At 36.6% G+C, this 19,016-nt stretch overlaps 1 protein-coding gene across 5 annotated transcripts in view; it reads left to right on the top strand.

Annotated features, from left to right (window-relative positions):
- MYO16 (myosin XVI) overlaps positions 1-19,016 on the top strand; it is a 385,412-nt gene that overhangs the window by 141,076 nt on the left and 225,320 nt on the right. For all 5 annotated transcript variants that reach the window (XM_083834843.1, XM_083834844.1, XM_083834845.1 and 2 more), the window contains one exon: positions 17,147-17,255. In XM_083834843.1, coding sequence (XP_083690969.1) covers positions 17,147-17,255 — 109 coding nt within the window. The remainder of the gene's footprint in view (positions 1-17,146; positions 17,256-19,016) is intronic.

Below are 19,016 nucleotides of genomic sequence, written 5' to 3' on the forward strand. Positions count from 1 at the left end.
CTTTCTTTTCATCATATGTTCTCCCCCTGTTCTCTTAAGGAGGGGGAGTGAGAGAGTGGTGTGGTGGAGCTTAGTTGCCCATCAGTGTTAAACTGCAACACCTATACAAACTCTTATATCTGTACACTGAAAATACTTGGAAACAGTTTAATCTGTTAATAAATCTTCCAGTCAATGAGTTGCAGCGGGCTTTGAACCCATTTGTTAACAATAAAAATGCAACACCCTTCTGAGTTTGCAAGAACAAGTGATTAACATCAGGGAAGATGGATATTTACTAGCCAAATTTCAATAAAACTCTTGGGGTAATTGGTGGGTGGGATTGAAAAAGGAGTATCATGATTCAAGGAGTATCATGATATCAAGTGCCACCAATGATGCAGTTCTTCATTTGGACCTACTTATCTTTGTGAGGTATTTTTTCCAGCTATGACAGCCATTAAAAACAAGCATTGAAGTAAAATGAACTTAGAACCAGACCTACTGTATCACAAAGTGTTAAACCAAAAATACCAACAATAACGAGGCATACTCAGTTGCATTGGTCTCATTAAAAATATTACTATTAATAAAACAAACGTACCATTAATACATCAAATAAAATATTTTGAGATATTTTAAAATCATATTTATCTCATCCTTTTTCATTTTCTATTGTTGTGTATGTTTCATTAGTATAGCGGTACATGTATATAATTTATAAACAAATAAGTATACATATATTGGGGCTACATATGCAGAATTTTTTCACTGATAGGAGTGGCACACAGTCAAATAGTTTGGAAACCACTGGTCTAGTGATTACAGCAGTAGCCTGGGATGTGAAAGACCTAGAATAGTATAGTGCATTGTATGTCTTTACTATCTAGGATACTACTATCAACCTAGTGTGAAGGTCAGCCATCTGTAAATCTATGCCTCCTCCATCCCTGCAGGAGTAAGAAAAGGTTGCATTTGTCCTTTCGTTTAGGCACGCCTGCAAAATATGAAATATTTATATGACAGATAAGACTCCTTCAGTTCCTTCTCTCTCCTACCTTCCTTCAATAATTAATCAAGTTATTCACCCTAATGAGCCAGAAACCTATTTCTCATCTTTGAAATCTCTCACCATCACCCTTCTCCTGAAGCTAAGAAAGAGACTAGCTCACAGAAAATGAATGAACCTTGCAGCACCTCCAAAATTCCAATAAAATGGAACTATAAGAAGGATGTCAGATGTGATTCCCAGACCAGAGGGATCTGATCAGATACTGTTCTCTGAAAAAAAAAGTATGGAGAGAGGGATATTCATTCAGGTAAGTTGATACCGTGTTACTTATTTAGGCAGAGCAGTCCTGCAGTGTTCCAAAATAAAAATCCCAAGCAACCCATACTCACAATCTGTCCTTCCTTAAAATCTTGCATGGCTTTTTGTGTGTTTTCCTTTGGGAAACTGGAATGAAACATCAATATAGCATATTTTGAAATTCATAACTTAGAAGGGTTTGGGAGCATGAACCTATGAAAAAAAGAGCCCTCAAATTAGTCGTCTTATAAATTCTTGAATTGGTGAGTGAAGTGGAAGGGGAAAACGCAGAACTAGTGCAATTTATCAAAAAATCAAGGGCCACTTGTCTTGATATGCCACTCTAAAGACTGATGTGTGAAGTCATTGGAAAGAAAACTGCTGCAGGAAAAACTGGCTTATGTATTGAAAGCAGATGGTTTAGGTAAATTACAACAGTGCAGGGTTAGCAGAGGTAATAAATAAGGTGACATGAGGGTCAGTAAAAGCCTCATGTTTGCATGTTTGTGAAGACTTGTCATAGAATAAGAAAGATACTATAAGATACTATAGCAGAAAAAATACTGACTTTTCAAATTTAGAATAATTGGTGTAGACTATGTGAAAAAGTAGGTAATTCAGTTCAGTGGAGAACAGTGTAAGTTAATGAGAATGATACACATAATGAATTGTGGAGTTGAATATCTGAAGTGAAAAACAGTGAAAAGTTGCAGTTGGTTTTTTTTTTTTTTGGTTTTGCTAATGAGCTTGGAAAAGATGTGGTTGCTGTTTGCAAGGATGAAAGGCTAAAAGGATGTTGGAAAATATGTAAAAGCTGGAATATGAAACTGCAGGAAAAAAATGGCTCTAGAAAATTTCTGAATAACAGCTGCAGCTTCAGCTATGCAAAAATCTGACAAATCAGTTGCTTTTTTTTTTTTTTTTCCAAATGAATCTGATTGGAAACTATGATATACTGCAAACTAATTAAACATTGTAAATACCATTTTCCCAAAATCTTAAAAAATGGAAAGTACTTGTTGAATTAAATATTGCAAGATTACTGCATTTCTTGGGAAGAAGGATGTTCACAAAAATTAAGAGACATTGGAAATTGATAAAATGTATTTTAGGGGATGAAGAAGACCAGAGAATCCTTAGGGAATTATTATGGACGAATATTGCTGGGCAAGATAATAAGATGCTAGGTGCCTTTAAATTCATTATTTACTGCCAAGATTATACTATATGAACATGGTTAAAAAATTCTGTTAAAACACAGATGGGCTACATAAATGTATGTCTTTAAAAAGTATCTGTTTCAAATTTGTATAAAATTCTGACATTTTTCCAATATGTGAATTAACTGATTGACTGTACTTTATGCAAATAAACCTGGAATCCTATGGCTGCTTAATAAATCAATGACAGCTGTGGTTATGCTTGTGTTGGTAGAAATGACAGGTATATCTTTTCCTTTTCATATAATCAATGCGAAAATTTGGCATGGGATGTGTATTTCCCCCATGACTGGTTCAGAATACTGCAGTCCCACGCAGCAAGTTATTACTTTTTAGGTCTGGAAGTTTTTGATACATGCTATACTGCTATACTTCATTCACTGCAAAGGCACAGGAAAAGTTATAGGGTAGCCTGCTTGTCTGGCAAGTTCTCTAATCACGCTCTGGTATTCTCAGAAGCCAGTTCTTCTGTATGAAGATGACTGGCATACTGAACTCCCTAAATACAGTTGGTGTTTCACACAATGGCTTGTTTGTAGAGTGTATAGATTTAATTACTAACCAGCAGGACAGTGTCACCCCGAGTGCAGATTAAGCTGCTGTAGAGTCCCTACCCTGTACACATGGAATATGTTGATGTTATCAGTCAACACAATGAACGTCTCATGACAGAAATGCAAATTAACTGGGTTAAATTAGCTTTTTTGTACTCTTAGTTCCTGGCGTGAAATGAATGCATTTATCTTTGCAGAAACTATGCACTGTACACAGCTATCATTTCTTATGTACTGTTTAATCTCTTGCTTTTTATACCAGACACATAGTACAGACGTTTATTTTTACTTTATGTGTATATATGATAATATAGACTTTGTCGTTTTCTGACGTAAGTAAAATGGTAATATCCAATGTCATGCCTGAAGTAGTGCTATTTATTTTCATGTGCCAGTTGAAGCATATTTAATTTCCATATATATATATGCACACATTTATGTGCATGTATGTAATGTCAGCATGGACTGGAGAACAAAAATCAAAACATTCAGCATCCGTATCTTCCAAGTTGTGTAACTACGGATATGACAGATGGCATAGATGGGAAGAAAAGGCTAGTTTCCCACACAGAGGGAGTAAGGAGAAGACCATTTTTTTAGAGAAGGACTTCAGTTTTACCCCTAGTTAGATTTTCCACTGTTTATGTCATTTAGACTGAGCCTGGAAGCTACCAGCTCCTCAGAACCAGCTTCCAATCTTTAGTGAACCATCAAAACCAGCTTCCTTTCTTTGCTGCTCCATGTGGCTTGTTTGTTCCTACTTCAACAGTGCTAGGTCAGGGTCGGGAACCCTTTGTAACTCTGAGTGAAGCTACTAGACAGAACATTCCCCTGCTGTTTTTTTTGGAGTATATCTATGTATACTTCCCCATATATATATATATATGTATTTATACATACTCTCTCACACACACATGGAACTTAATAGGAAACATATTAGTATAAGATGATGCTTGCTGTCTTGTCTCAGAATATTCTGTTTCATTCCAGCTTAGTTCGTGCCCTGTCCTTCACAGTATTGTGGTTGATCGTCAGAGGATGCTTCCTCCCCCTATGCTGCCTACAAAAAAATTAAACCTTACCAACTGTCCAGTGTTGTACACAAGTGACAGCTCTCACTAACTGCAGGTTCTTTTTATTTCCTAAATATAATTCTCCTCCCCCTATGCTGCCTACAAAAAAATTATACCTTACCAACTGTCCAGTGTTGTACACAAGTGACAGCTCTCACTAACTGCAGGTTCTTTTTATTTCCCAAATATGAGATTGGTTGACCTTGTGCGATTACAAGCTTTATTAGTGGTTATAAAGTAATTCTTAATTCTAGCTATACTGTCTGACTTAAAGACTTTTTGATAGGGAAGTCCAAAGGCTCACGCCTTGCCGTGTGAAGGAGAATTATCTTCCATTTGTTCTAAAAATAAAAGGCAATAATTTCATAAAGTGACCTTTTGTTCCAGTGTTATGAGACAGGGACTGATCATTTTTCAGTGTGCCTGTCATAATTTTTAATTATTACAATTAAATTAAAGTCAAAAATAAATTGTGCTGCTATACTGTTATCAGAGGCATTCAGTGCTTGATTCATTTCATTTTTTTTCTGTAAGCTCTGCAACTGATGGGTAGTGTGCAAGTCCCATGTGCACAAGCAGATGGGGAAATTTTAGTCTTTAGTCATCAATGCTCTTTGAAGGTTCCCTTATAATTCTCTTTTCTGGCCAAATAATATGAGGGATGACAATATCAAGTCACATACCTATCCTTCTGTACTTCAGCCACCTCTGTTGTTGACCTCATTCTGATCCTTTGTCTTAAAAATAGAACTGAATGCTGTTCTAGATGAAGAGAACTTTTCTTTGTACTGTAATAACATACAAAAAAATTGCTATCATCTTTTATTGCCACTTCTTTAGTCTACCTTGAATTCCAGTAAAAATGCTAAATCACAATGAGAAAAAAAATTCTGAGATGTGTTCTCAATTTTGATTTAATTAAAAGATTTAAAAGTATGTCTTAGCTTATTTTTGTGACATTCAAACTGGTCCATCTAACTCATTTGTTTATCCTAACTGAACTTTATTATTATTATTATTATTATTATTATTTTGTCTACTAAGCCAAGAGAAGCAGCTTCTTCATGCTTTTTGTGCCCTACAGGTACCCTAATGCCTCATCATTTTGTCTCTTTTCTGAGAAACCCTCACTAAAACTATTCAGTAGGTGTTTGGACCCAATTTATCTATGGGTGCCCTCGTAAATTATTAAATAATACAAGATATTGCTTTCTTTGTATTATGCTTGGCTTTGGAGATGAGAATCATGGATAGAAGTCTTCACTAACTGTTCTTTATCATCATACTTGTTTTTTAAGTGCAAAGCAATTTTCTGGCAGCTGGAATATTGCCTTATGTTACAGTAAGTGCATATCTCAAGAGCAAGATTGTTTCCAGTCATTTCTGTTTGAATAAAATGTATGTGTAGACACTGCAGAACTGGATGTTTAAACTCACAGCTATGTGACAGCCTTAGTCCTGGACTTGAAAATGTTCTACCCATGGCCCAAACTCATTGATGGAAATCAGTGTCACAAAGATTTCTTGAGGACAGCTAAGTTAAGGAAATCAGACCTTATGTAGCTCAGAAATGGAAGCCTTAAATTCCAAGAAATCTTTGTGATGTATGTTAGGAGCCAGAATATGATGAACAACCATGAAAGTCAACTTGTCAGCTAATTAAAATGCAAGTAACTATCTGTATGCCCTTAGAATTAATAGGATGTTCCCAAACCCCATAAAAGTTGTACTGCTGGGGAATGGAAATAGTAAGTACTCCAGAAATGTACCTTATTTTTTATTTGATAGCTTCTGGACTAGTAGATTTTAACTTTTCATCTTCTTACTCTATGCTTAGTTGTATTTTACTTTGAAAAATGTTACTGAAAACATAATGCACTTCCTCAGTGTTATCAGAAGAGTTCAGTACTGGAACTGAGGTTTCATTTGCCTTTTACAAGCCTTCCAGCTGATGGGCAGAATTTAAGTCCCCATGGTGCACAAACAGATGGGAAAATGTTGGTCTTTAGTTTTCAGTCATCAGTGCTAATTCTTTTATCTTCTGAATGCATTAGTGCAACAGACTATGCCTGTCAAGCAATCTGTAATATGTGCCATGACAGTTTTTTGGTTTTTTTTTTAAACTCTACTGAAAATCCTTTCTGTGAAATGACATTGTCTACATTTTATTAGCTTAAGGAAAAATGTGTTATTCATAAATTGATTATCAAAATGGTTGTGGAACTTTGATGATTTTAAAGTACTATTTTTATTAAAGTGCTTCAACAGCAAATCTGTTTTTAAATAGAGCTGACTATTTCTTTAGATGTCACTGATCTTATATGTGTACATCTATATGATGCTTTTTATAAACAGCCACTACATTGGCACACTTCTTTATTCTGTCTTAGCTAGTCTTTCACAGAGGTTATGCCTGGGATTTTCAGAACGCTGTAATGTTCTTTATGCACATTGGCATGCATCCATAAATGCTATTTTCTAGATTAAACAAACAAACAAACAAACAAAAGGTCTGTTTTGATCAGGAGTTAAGTTACATATTCAGATTTTGGTGCTCCTTTCTGCAATGTGGAAACACAGAATTGCTGCGAATTAAAGAACTTTACTTCAGGTTTCACTTGTCAGCTGAAATTCTTTTACAGGGATCTTACACAAGGATGCTTGCTGCACAAACATGATTGAATTCCCAACTGTATTTGCATGAAGGTTCCTTGTCTGGTCTGTCTTGTAGCTATGACGGAAAAAGACACACACAGTAGTAATGGTACAGCATAGCTTTTTATTAATATAAATGCTTATGCTTTAGAAAGTATTTAAGTGTTTTGGCAAAACAAAACAAAACAAAACAGCACTTAGTACTCCCCTGCTTTACTTTAGTGTGCCTTAGTGGAGATAGTCAGTCTCTTGCCTTTGGTTTATTTTATGTGCCGGGAGAGTACTTAAAAGACACAGAATTCAGCTTTGGTTATGTAGGCTGTGTTGTCACAGACATAAGGGATTGAGTGTTATGTTTCTATGATGTAACTTGTATTGCAAGTTAACCTTATCCAGGTGTCAGACAATTCCTGCTTCTTGTGAAAGAATAATTTTGGTAGTGTGCCAAGGATGGGGTTATAGACAGTAGCTACTTGTACAGAGTTTAAAGCCCTGAAATAGAGTCAGCCTCTTCACATGATCTGCAGGTAGCCATTGACTGAAGGTCAACTGGGCCAGCCCAGTTTACAGAGCTTTGCTCTCTGCAGAACCATACAAAGGAAACTGAGAGGTTTTTCCATTTGTGTGAAGGGAGAATTTGCCTGTCATCATGAATGTGCCTTAACATGAGGCACTACTAGGGAAGAAATCAGCTGAGCAGGAGGATTCGTTCCGTTCATTTTTTCTGTAGCTACACAAGCACATGTAGGGCATGCAGGGACCATTTGTTAGGGTATCAAATGACAAGCATGATGGATGCAGTTAGGTCTTTCCAGTTGTTATTTTGATTTGTGATCCACAGATTTTACTTCTGAAATGCTGAAAGGAGTGTAAGTTCTTGTTCAAATTATTTTGAAAAGAGACACTCTGGAAAGAAAGGAAGAAAATATCTTCAATTTGGAAATTCCTATGCACCACTTGTATTTCTTCAATACTTTTAAAAATTTGGGTTTCAATAAATCAGATTTCACTGAGGAAAAAAGCCTATTATTTTGGAAAACTTAGGCCTAGGTCTGGTATCCATTACAGTCAGGGTATGGTGGTGTTTAGATGTGGAAGTTAACTACCTGCAAGTACCTTAACTGCCTGAGAGAAGCTATAGTTTATTATTTGTGATACTTTGAAGGTCCAGTCATCAGTCTTAGCTTACTGAAATTCCCATCTAATCACACATCAGTTAGGTCCCCTCAGGCTGCAGTGGTGGAAATTGCCCTAAAAGGATGAAGAATAGGCTTGTGAAATGTTGCTTCTGTACAGCTGAAATTTTAATTCATTTGTTTTTTCACTGAGATATGTAAAAGAAAAGAGCCTGCTAGGATTAGCTGCATAGCAGATACTACTGTTTGGGGAATGATTTTCTATCAGTCCCAATCCTGTCTTCCATAAAGGGACTATGCCTTTTCTTTTATTTGGGAGGGATCATTAAAGCCAAAGTAGAAACTAGAGCAGTGTTGAGACAATTGTACTGCATGCCATGGACTGTACTGGAACTTAAAGATCTTTATAGATGTCTTGCAAAGATTCGTGATCCTTCTTCCATTCTCTTTCAAGTCCAGGGGGAGGAGAAAAAAAAAGTAAAAAAAGTAGAAATAGGTAATGAGTAGAAATAGGTAATAGGAGTAGGAGTTTACCATAGGTATGTCTACCTGTGGTAGACTCCTACTCCTGAATCTGCTCAGGGGAAAATGGTAGCTGGCTTTTCACGGGCTTTTTTTTACCTTTTGTTCTGGAACAAGAATCCTTGTTTTACTCTGGAATTGATAGAAATTGATTAGCTATATAGCTGACATCTTAACAATCTGCAGTGTTATGGGGAAGGAACTTTAAAAAAGATTTATGTGGAAAAAGTTAAAATGAAAGTGGTAAGATGGCAATCATCATTCTGAGAGACAATATCTAGATTCTGTACTACGTAGTTTCTATACTGTTCTATATACCCTAAAAGAGAAAAGTGGTAACTCAGCTTGTGTCTGTCCATTTTCTTCTTATTAAATAGGTAAACCTGGATTACAACAGGAAACAAGTAGGGTAACTGTCAACAGAGGATCTCTAATTATAATCACTGAAACCTCATCTTTTTTTTTTTTTTTCCCAGTTCTTCTTGTAACTAAATTGTTATTTCTGTGAAATAATTTCCTGCCTACAGAAAGTCTGTTCTTGAAATGATTTGGAAAGAAAACATGCTTTTGAACTGAGAACAGCTGCTCAATCTCATTTACTCTTTTATTTCATTGTCTGTGGTTTGCTAATGTGAAGTCTTTTAATTTTTTTGATCCCTGCCTTGAGAACTGTTCCTGTTCTGCTTAGTATTGTGAATCTGTGGAAAGTGAGATCAGTGGCTACTGACCTAAAAACAAAGTTTGTTTCTGCCTCTGTCTCATTCATACTTTTTTTTTTTTCTTTTTCTGTTTTATATCCGCACATATTCCTCAGGCTGTATTTTGTATCTCATTACCTTCATACAGCCCCATGGTTGTAATCCTAGGTAAAAGAGGCAGTGGCTGGATCATGGCTGAAAATCTCATGTAATATTTTAGAATAAAACAGAGCAGAACAGTTGGAAGAGACCTTCAAAGGTCATCTAGTCCAACTGCCTGACCGCTTCAGGGCTAACCAAAAGGTAAAGCATGTTATTGAGGGCATTGTCCAAATGTCTCTTAAACACTGACAGGCATGGGGCATCAACTTCACTAGGCATCCTGTTCCAGTCTTTGACCACACTCATGGTAAAGGAGTTTTTCCTAATTTATAACATACCCAGGACTTTCTATTATACAATTAAACATAAATTACGTATTTTTTTCTAATACTCAAATAACCTGCTTAGAACACAACTTTGAAAGAACAATTTTAAGCCTCCAACAGAATACCGGACTTTCAGCTTGAATTAAAGTAGATCATAGTTAGACTGTCTGGATACTACGTGGCTTCTAGCTAAAATGGATGCTGACTCTGGTTCAGAAAGCAGTTCAAACGTCCTCTCTCAGCCAGCTAACTCCTGTCAGCACGAGGATGCCTTAGCTCTAGCATCACAGCTGGGGAGATAATCAAGAGGAAGTACCTTAAAGTTCTGTAGGTAGGTGGAGTAATGTTCCAATACTTCCCAAGTCCTTCAGAAACCTCAGTAAGTTAAGAATCCTCTAAGAATGCCTAAATCAGAGTACATTATGATCCAAAGAGTTGTGATGATTTCATGTTTCTGGACATAAAATCTAGTGGCTAGAACTCTGAGCCAGGATATAGGAGATGGTTAGAGATGGCTGGAGACGATCTAAACCCACAGCTCTTATCCTCCCCTTCCCCCCTCCCCAAAAGAGACTTTAATTATATCCTTACAGTGTTTGGAGAATATGTTTTTTACCTCTCCTGATGACATTAGGCTGCTGATAAACAAAATAATGTGGAATTCAGAGTGACAGAAGAAATCCTTTAAAATCTGTTAAGAAGGACGCATTCCTTAGAATGAAGATCCCTGTGTTCCTGTTCTATTTCAAGTAATGCTAGGTAGATATATTTCCCATTAGGGAATCATGGTAAGATGTAAAAGAAACACTGAGAATAAGAAAAAGTATCATGGATTACTAGCCAGCTGGTAAATAGCACCGATACGGCTGAAAGTTCTAAGACTGACACTAAATCAAACATTTAATTAAAGGCTTGCCAGTATGCATGTTAGTTTAATTTGTAGATTTCAATTATTCTTAAAAAAAAAAAATGGAAAAAAAAAGAGAGATTGATTAAGAAAATACAGAATAAATAGTATGCTTATGAGTTAACAGTATCACTAATTAGGATTCCCAAATGTAGAATGTGGACTAAATTCAACCCTTATATTACTAATGAGAATTTGGACATTGATCCACTGGGATATAGCTACAGCAAAATATTCTTAAGAGTTTGTGACTGTATTTATACCTTTGCCCTTGAGCCAAGTGGCAAAGTGTAGCTTGAACAGGGAGAGTACCCTGAAGAGGACTCTGGCTATGCTTACAGTCAGTTCACAAGTGATTATGTGATGAAGGTAAATTCATCATTGTAAATTCTTGCAAATCAAAAAGTCTGATAAAGCTTGGACTTCAAAAACTGTTGTTTTGGTTTTTTTTTCCACACCTTCCAGAACAGTGTTTGGAAAGGAAGAGTCCAACTCCTCCTACATCCTTGTACGCAAAGTGTTTTTCTTCCCTGTACTATTCTAAATTAGCCAGAAGTTCAGCTATACAAAGATATGACCTTGTGATAGGTTAGAGTGGGAATGTACACAGTATGATTATTCTGCAGTTGTAGTCGGTGAATTTGAAGTTGTTCATTTCTCTTTCACTGAATGGGAAGTCATCTCAAACTACTTTGTGTTCGCAAAAATGTGTGTGTGTGTAGATTGGCACCGTGAAGCCATTCACATCTAACCTGCCTCACTCTGTGATCAGTACCTGGTCTTTAGGGTAATCAGTTTTTCTGTATATGTGGAATTAAGCTATTTTATCAAGTCTGATGGAAATGAACACATATGATATGTTCTACAAAAAAGGAAAGCAGAAATTAAAACAGGATTAAAAAATGTGCAGTAAATTAGTGCTATCACAAATTGAAGTATTTTGAATCATTGTTTCTGGAACCAGAAGTGAAATCTTTTCTCCTTTCAATAGCCAAAAGTATTTTCTCTCTGGCAGCAAGCTTTGATATCTGGTCACACAGGGACACTGTGCAAATCTGGCGCTGTCCACTCAGTTGTTATTGATTACCAGCGTTCACTCTCACATGGTCTTTCTGCGTATAGATGTTGTTCCACATAGCAGTGCATGCACTTCAGTTGCATTTTGCATTCTGTATATTGAATCAGGTTTCTGCGGGAGCATTTTTTATAACCTATTCCCTTCAAAGTCTTCCTAAAATGAAGCAATTTATCATTGAAGACAAATATTTTTCTCAGAAATATTTTTTATAACTTATGGGATATATTGGATAAAGTTTTTCAAGACATTCATCTTCTTTATGAGAAATGACTGGAGTATGAAGATGTGTTGAGAATGGGTAAGCCAGTAACTTCTTGTACATGCTATGCTGAGCACTGCATGCAGAATTCCAGTGGGTGGATAAAATATTTGAACTGAAATGGAATAAATAAGGTACTGCATTTTGTATTTAAACTGTAAGTGTGCATAGAACTTTGGAAACTCTAATAGCCTGGGGAAACTATTCGTCTTAGTTCCTTCAAGAGCTACAAACAGAAACGTAGGAACAAATTAGAACTATATGCAGATAGTCTGCATTGCTGGATATATCTAGGTTTCTTACTGTCTGTCTTATAAGGCCATATATGTAACAGTAACACTCATACTTTAGCACGATCTTGACCATCTGAGTTTGGACTAAATGTACAATGTTTGTGGCATCTGTTACCTGCAACATGTTCTGCATCTTTGTCATGCTCTGTCTGTACTTCTGCTTGAGACTACTGCTTTTGTGCTGCTTAGTTTACTTCTCTTTCATTTATTTATTTTTCTCTTTTATTTTTTATTTTTTTTATTTATTTGATTTTATTTATTATTCTTTCATTTATTCTGCCCCGACCACTATCGGTTAGTTACCTGTGTGAGCATCTGTCATCTTTTTTGCACCTTTAGTATTGCCATCTTTTCTTCACTCATACAAGAAGCTAAATGGAACGTTTGCATTTTAATTAGAAAATAAGATTTCAAATCCTCTTATAGGACCTACCATAGCTAGCTGAGAGATGTCTGGGAATAAAAAGAATGCTGAGGACCTGAAAAGTCTGTGTCACATTTAACAGTGAGGAATTTCCAATGCATTGCAGGCAAATATGTAATCAGTGAACAAGCGGATATGCTCCATACTATATACACTTGGAAATATTGGAGTGTACAATTTGCATCATACTGACAACCTGTTAACCTTTTTTTTTTTTTTAATGGGATATTGTGCCATTCACTTAGAAAGGGAAATACAGTAAAATTGTCTACCTTTGGATGGTAGCACAATGTATTTATGGATTTTAACTGCAGTTGTTTAAAACTCAAAGTTTCCCGTTCATGGGAAATTTTGTCATTGCAACAAAAAGAGAAGAGTTCTAGTCTGTCTGTCTTTGGTGGCTGTGAAAACTGCTGCTGTACCACTAAAGGAAACGAGCTCCTTACTTGCCATCAGCTGCTTTGCATGTCTCTGAATGTCTCCCCTTTCCCTGAACTAAGGTCATCATGCTTCCACAGGTTTCAGTAGCATGTGTGCCGTGTACAGTGTACGTGCATGTTCCTGTGTGGCAAAATGCAAAATACAAATTTATTAGGGGTTCCCCATGTTTCCTGAATTAACATGAAGAGTATGTTGTAGTTGACTTTTTTTTTTTTTACGCAACTGAATATCAATTATTGGCAAAAAAGTGTCTGACGAGCTGGTAAAATCATCTGGGAAATCCTATGCTTCTCATGTGCTACAGTGGCTTTATCACCAAATTTAAATTAAATTCATATTTTGACTAATTGTAAAAGGTTATTTATACATTGGCAACACTTCAGATGTACCTGGATTAATTAATTTGTTCTTCATTTGTTTGGTTTGTGGGTTCTAATGATAAATAACTATAAGTTTTCCATCCGTATGCATACCAAAATCTGGTTCAATAATGAGAATCCCTTGAAAAAAAATGCCCATAAGCAACTTAATTTGAAATAGTTACAGTGGGAAGTCTGTCTTTCACAGCCTCATGTGAAAGAGAGGAAAATGAGGGAAAAATAAAACCTTGTGAGAAGGGAAGCAATTTTTATCTATGTACCTTTTCTCAGCTTTGTTTCCATGTAGACAGAAAAAATGATTGGATAATCTAGGGTGTTTTTTTTCTTACTTTCTTTTTTTCAGATGTCTTTCACAAAGGTGGATTATTTCAGTTCAGGACCTCTTTGAAAGCATAGCTAAGCCCAGAAATAGAATTAAGAACTATTTTTGGGAATGCACCAAAGAAGCTGAGCTTAACAACAATTTCCAGTACCTGCCTTTGTGTGTACTGAGATCTTTGAATTACGTGCTCCTGAATCAGACGGCTCCTCTCACGAGACAAAAAGATTATCTTTTTTCATAAGTTGTACCCAGAACTGCTTTGCTTTGCGAAGCATGCTGGAGTTTTATAGTGGGCAGGCTGCCAGCGGGGCTGCAGATGGCCTGTGTGGAAGGAGCCATGGCTGCCCCGCGCAGGGCACAGCCAGTTCCAGCCAGCTCTGCTGTGAGCAAAACCAGCCCGCAGTGTGCCGAAATGGAATGGAGCGTCAGGGGGAGTTTATGTCACCTCTGAAAAATGTATTTAAGAAAGGCTGGTAATGGCTAGAAGAAATGCAGGGGACATGGGAGATGTTGGCAGGGCAGGGGAGACACCCAACGAGTGGCAAGGGAAGGAAGCAGGAAAGACACTGAGGCAACAGGGGTGGGAGAGAAAGGCCAAAGAAGTGGAGGGCAATAAGTTAACTGAAGTAAAATTTCCTGACTGAACACTTGTTTTCTGGCCAGTGACAGACTTTATAAATAGTAGTATTCGTGGCTATTCTCAAAACATTTGATAGAGTCTTTAAAACTAGATTTGGTGTGGTCAGATGGGTCATACAGCCTTCTCCCATGAGGTGACTAGCTTGGTGGGTGAGCGGTGGCTGTTGTTTACTGTAGTGAGGCTTTTGACACAGTCTCCCATGGCATCCTCATAGATTAAGTGGTAGCTGAGTTTAGGGAAACAGACAGTGAGGTGGATTGAAGCCTGGCTGCATAGCTGGGCAGGCCCAGAGGGTCGTGATCAGCAGCCCACAGTCCAGCTGGAGGCAGCTGACCAGTGGTGTACCCCAGGGGCTGGTACTGAGTCCAATCCTGTTCAACATCTTCATTAATCACGGGGACGATGGGCTAGAATGCAACCTCGGAGAGTTAGCTGGTGATACAAAACTGGGAGGAGTGGCAGATACACCATATTAAAAGTGCTTATTATTAAAAGCCACAAAGAATTTATTTTTAAAGAAAGATGCTACTTTTAAAACCATATCACTGTCCAGAATTGCCTCTTCACTTGAGTTCTGAGAGCCTCTCCTATCTCTGCTGTCCCAGCTTGTACCAGCCTTGACCTTCTGCTTGAGTGCAGTTCATTGTGCACATTTCTGAAGAAATAAGTTAATGTAGAACTACCAAAAAATTACTTGAAGCTGAGTAATTCGATGTTACATTCTCCTTTCAATGACATTACATTACATCTTATAGAAGGAATGAAAAGTGTGCTGCTGGTTCATTTCCTAATTTTCCTGAGTTTAGTGTCAAAGGTCTTTTGTCTTCTTAGCTCAAGAAGGAAGAAAATTCTGTAGATTTATTATTGTTCTCCTGAACTAGTTCTGGCATTGCTTAGAGATTATTTACATGCAAGGAAGTATATGTACCTTCAAGAGTTTGTTTTTTTACTGCATGCAAGTCAACTGGATACAGAAGTACGTTACTTTGTTGACTCTACTATTATCAGCAAACTCTTAGAAGCAAAACAAAAAATCATGCTACTCGATAGTGGAACAAGTGTAGTAAATAGTTATTAAGCTATTCTATAAAGAGGTTATGATCTTCAAATCCATACTTCATCTGCTTTTTGGTCATCTCTTTAATTTTGTCTAGCAGGATAGGCAACTAGAAATTTATTTTTATAGCACTATAATGAATGTAACATTTTATACCTTGTAAGTCTCCTTCCATGTAAGTCTTCTGTTCCTTTTCACTAAGCATGAGAGTCAACTACTCTCATCTAATCTCACTTAGCCATCTAACAGATATGCATCTAATCTAAATTTGCTGTCTAGGTTTCCCTTACAGGCAGTGTAGCAACACAGACATTAAAAGAAAGTAATATACTTCATAGCAGGATAGGTTATTTTGCTGGATAGTCTATCACATTGTGGGATATCTCAGGTATTTGAGACAGCTGCAGTGAGTCATTCTTTGATGCCTGTCTGTCCCATTGTCACTACAAAGGGAACCCAGGAGATTAGCTCAGACTAGCAGTCCAGTTCCAACACCTTACATTTGATGACATGAAAGCCACATGAATTTGCTAGTTTGTGATGCTGTATTTCACTCTGATCCAGGAGCTGACCCCATTAAGTGTTTCTTTGATATGGTACTTAAAGTGTAAGCTCCTGAAAGAAGCAGTCATACCTTCTATTAATAATTCCTTATTACAGTTGACCTCTGCCACAGTGGTTTTAAGAAAGGCTGTCCTTAGTGCTCCTCATTTTTATTTGCTAAACTTTTATCATACAAGCTGGTAAGAAAAGTAATTAGATTTACCAGAGGTCACTCTTATTTCATAATTCCTTTCAGTTAAAAGTCATAGAGAGAACATTTGAAATGAATTAAAGTTATAACCTCTTAAAGAAGATACATGACATTTTACTGTAGTGTAAACTTTTATGTCCACAAGACATTTATAATATTTTCAGGGATATGAAGAGAGCTTTCATATTTTTTTTAAGCCCTTCATAGTGCAAATTGTAACAGTAACTGTACTTAATATAGAAAATACAAGGTTTCTTATCATTATGGTATATTCTTTTCAGTCTTCTGATGTGTCTATTCCCATCCCCTCCTCTCCCCCTCCTAATGGCTCCTTTTAGTTGTGTGTCTTTATATTGAATTTTGAATGAAACTTACAGAAATGTCAGACTGACTCCTTTAGGGAATACAATTGAAATCATCAAGCTCGCTTTCATTGTCTCCAGTTGGTGACAAATGGCAATTTTATTTAGCAAGGGATGGTTCTTTGTGAGGCTGGATTGATGGATGAGGCCATAAGAGGTTGGGCCGGCTGACAAGGTTACCCCTACCAGCTGTCTGCCCATCCCTGCTGCCTGGGTGTCTGCGCTGCTTGTCAGTCAGCTTTTTGAACCATTGCTGTTTTCACTGTGTAGTGTTTTAAGGCAGACTGTAATTGTTGACAGCTTAGTTTACTTTAAAACGCTGTGCTGCAAACTGTGGTGGTTCCAAAACTCACTGATGAGCAGCTCAGACATCTGTGCAGTAAAGGCCGGCTGGACAGCTAGGGTGGCAACAGTGTCAGCTGTCCCTGGCAAAGCCAGTCCTTTCTGATGTTCAGAATTTCTTTATTTTATGTGTTTTTTGTTTTATTTTGCTTTGTTTGTAATGTTTCAAGTTACAATCAGCCTGCTGTCTAAGAACTCCAGCTTTGAAATATTTTTGAATGGGAAAGTTAGCTGGTCCTGATATATAAGAACCCCAGCAGTGTTTTCAGGTTTCATTGCAAACTCTTAAAATGTTTTTTGTTCTTGTATGTAGGCTGGAGCGAATGTACTGCTGCAAGATGTTAATGGAAACATTGCACTTGATTATGCCATAGAAGGGACTGAATCCAGCAGCATCCTTCTGATGTACTTGGAAGAAAATGGTAAGTCAGCTCTTCAGATTCTGGAATGTTTTTATTGAACGTGACATCAAGTTGAAAAGTACAGATATTGATTTGACATATGTTAGCAACTCTGTTAGTTTGGAGATGGAGGAGAGGAATATGATCTGGAATCACAAAAGTTTTCAGTGTGTTCAGATTGGAACAACTAACACCGGTTAGTGACAGTGGCTGTTGTCAGATCTTCCTTTGCCCATTCATATGGAGATGCTAGAATGTTAATTAGAAGCAGAAAAATGGCAGTAATGCAGAAGCTTTTAAACCAACTAATTGAATGATGTCAGAAGTAATTTTTACATTTTATTTCATTTCCCATGTGAGTTATGTATACCATCAGAGTATGCTTTTATATGTTAAATATAAATCTCTGCAAATCTTCTGAATGGAATTGTATATGCAACTTTATTACTTATTTCAAAATATTATTGTTTGTTTGGTTTTGCACTGAGAAAATGTAGCTAGATTTGTATTTTAAAATATGCTTAATATGTTGTAGATGACAGCATCTGTATTGGAAAAAAGCATTTGTTTTTCCAAATTTAGGTACAGGTTCTGAAGTGACTTTTCTAGTATTGCTTTTGACTGTAATTAACATTTTAAGGGGCTCATCATAAAACTGAGGAAAATGTATTAAGCAGAAAAAACAAAGAGCAGTGATAGAAAAATGTGTAATTTTACATTGTCTCCATATAAGAAATATGCTTTAACATAAACTAATTTAAATTATATTATGTTAACGAATACTTAAAAGAAAAGTTAACTTAAACTTGGCAAGGAAATCACTCTTAGTGTCAGGTCCTATAATCTTGGTCCATAGAACATTGGTGTATTAAACAGGTGCATCATAAGTTTGGTTCATCACCTTCAATGGTCTGCTACTCTTCTTCCCTAACTATATGCATCACAAAGAAACCTTGTTTTGCACTTACTTGTTAGAATTTAATTAGTATCTTCTGAAGTATTTAAATATTCTACTGTAGTTAAAAGCATTATAGTTAATAAGGGAATCACTGGAGGAAATAAAGCTTTGTGGATAAGTATGAATTACTTTGAATTGCCCAAAATAAAGGATTCTCTGAGGGTTGTTTTCATGAAGCCCTCATCATAGCAATAATCCCCACGCACACCTGCATGCGTATGGAGCAATGTTACGGCCAAAGATCTTGTTGCACAAGAGTATTATCTGATCCTGTAGTAAATAGCATCCCCAGCCTGTAGTGTTGTGAAACACCCTTGTATAGTCTCACCCTGTAAATACAATGTATAGGGCATGTTTCCCTATTCTCTGTACTTCCCCTACATTCCTAAAAGGTTTCCTTAATATTTTCCATTCCGTAGTGCAGCCTGATTTACAGCATTAAGATTGCTGTGTAAAATCATTTGTACTCTGTACATTTGTAATTATCTGTCATTGCTTTTTATGGTGGAGTTCACAAAGAAAAATAAAACCACGTGCCATATAGCTCAGCTAACAGGAAAACAAGAAGCTATCAATTTACTTTTATGAAACAAAGTAGGATTGGAACAATCAGTTTTGATGCTACAGAAAACTTTGTTAATTGGCAACATTAAAGTTCTTAGAAGTCTTGTATGTTTGTAATTTCTTACAGATTTTATCACTGGGGTAGTTTTACTGCTTCCAGTCGCTGATTATACTTATATGGGCTAAACCATTATTTCCTTCCTCTTTTTTTGAAGGTTATTTTAGAGGAAACATTGAAACCTCTTTTATCTCCCTTCTTT

The sequence above is a fragment of the Anser anser genome, assembly GCF_964211835.1.
Source record: "Anser anser genome assembly, chromosome: 1".
Lineage (NCBI taxonomy): Eukaryota > Metazoa > Chordata > Aves > Anseriformes > Anatidae > Anser > Anser anser.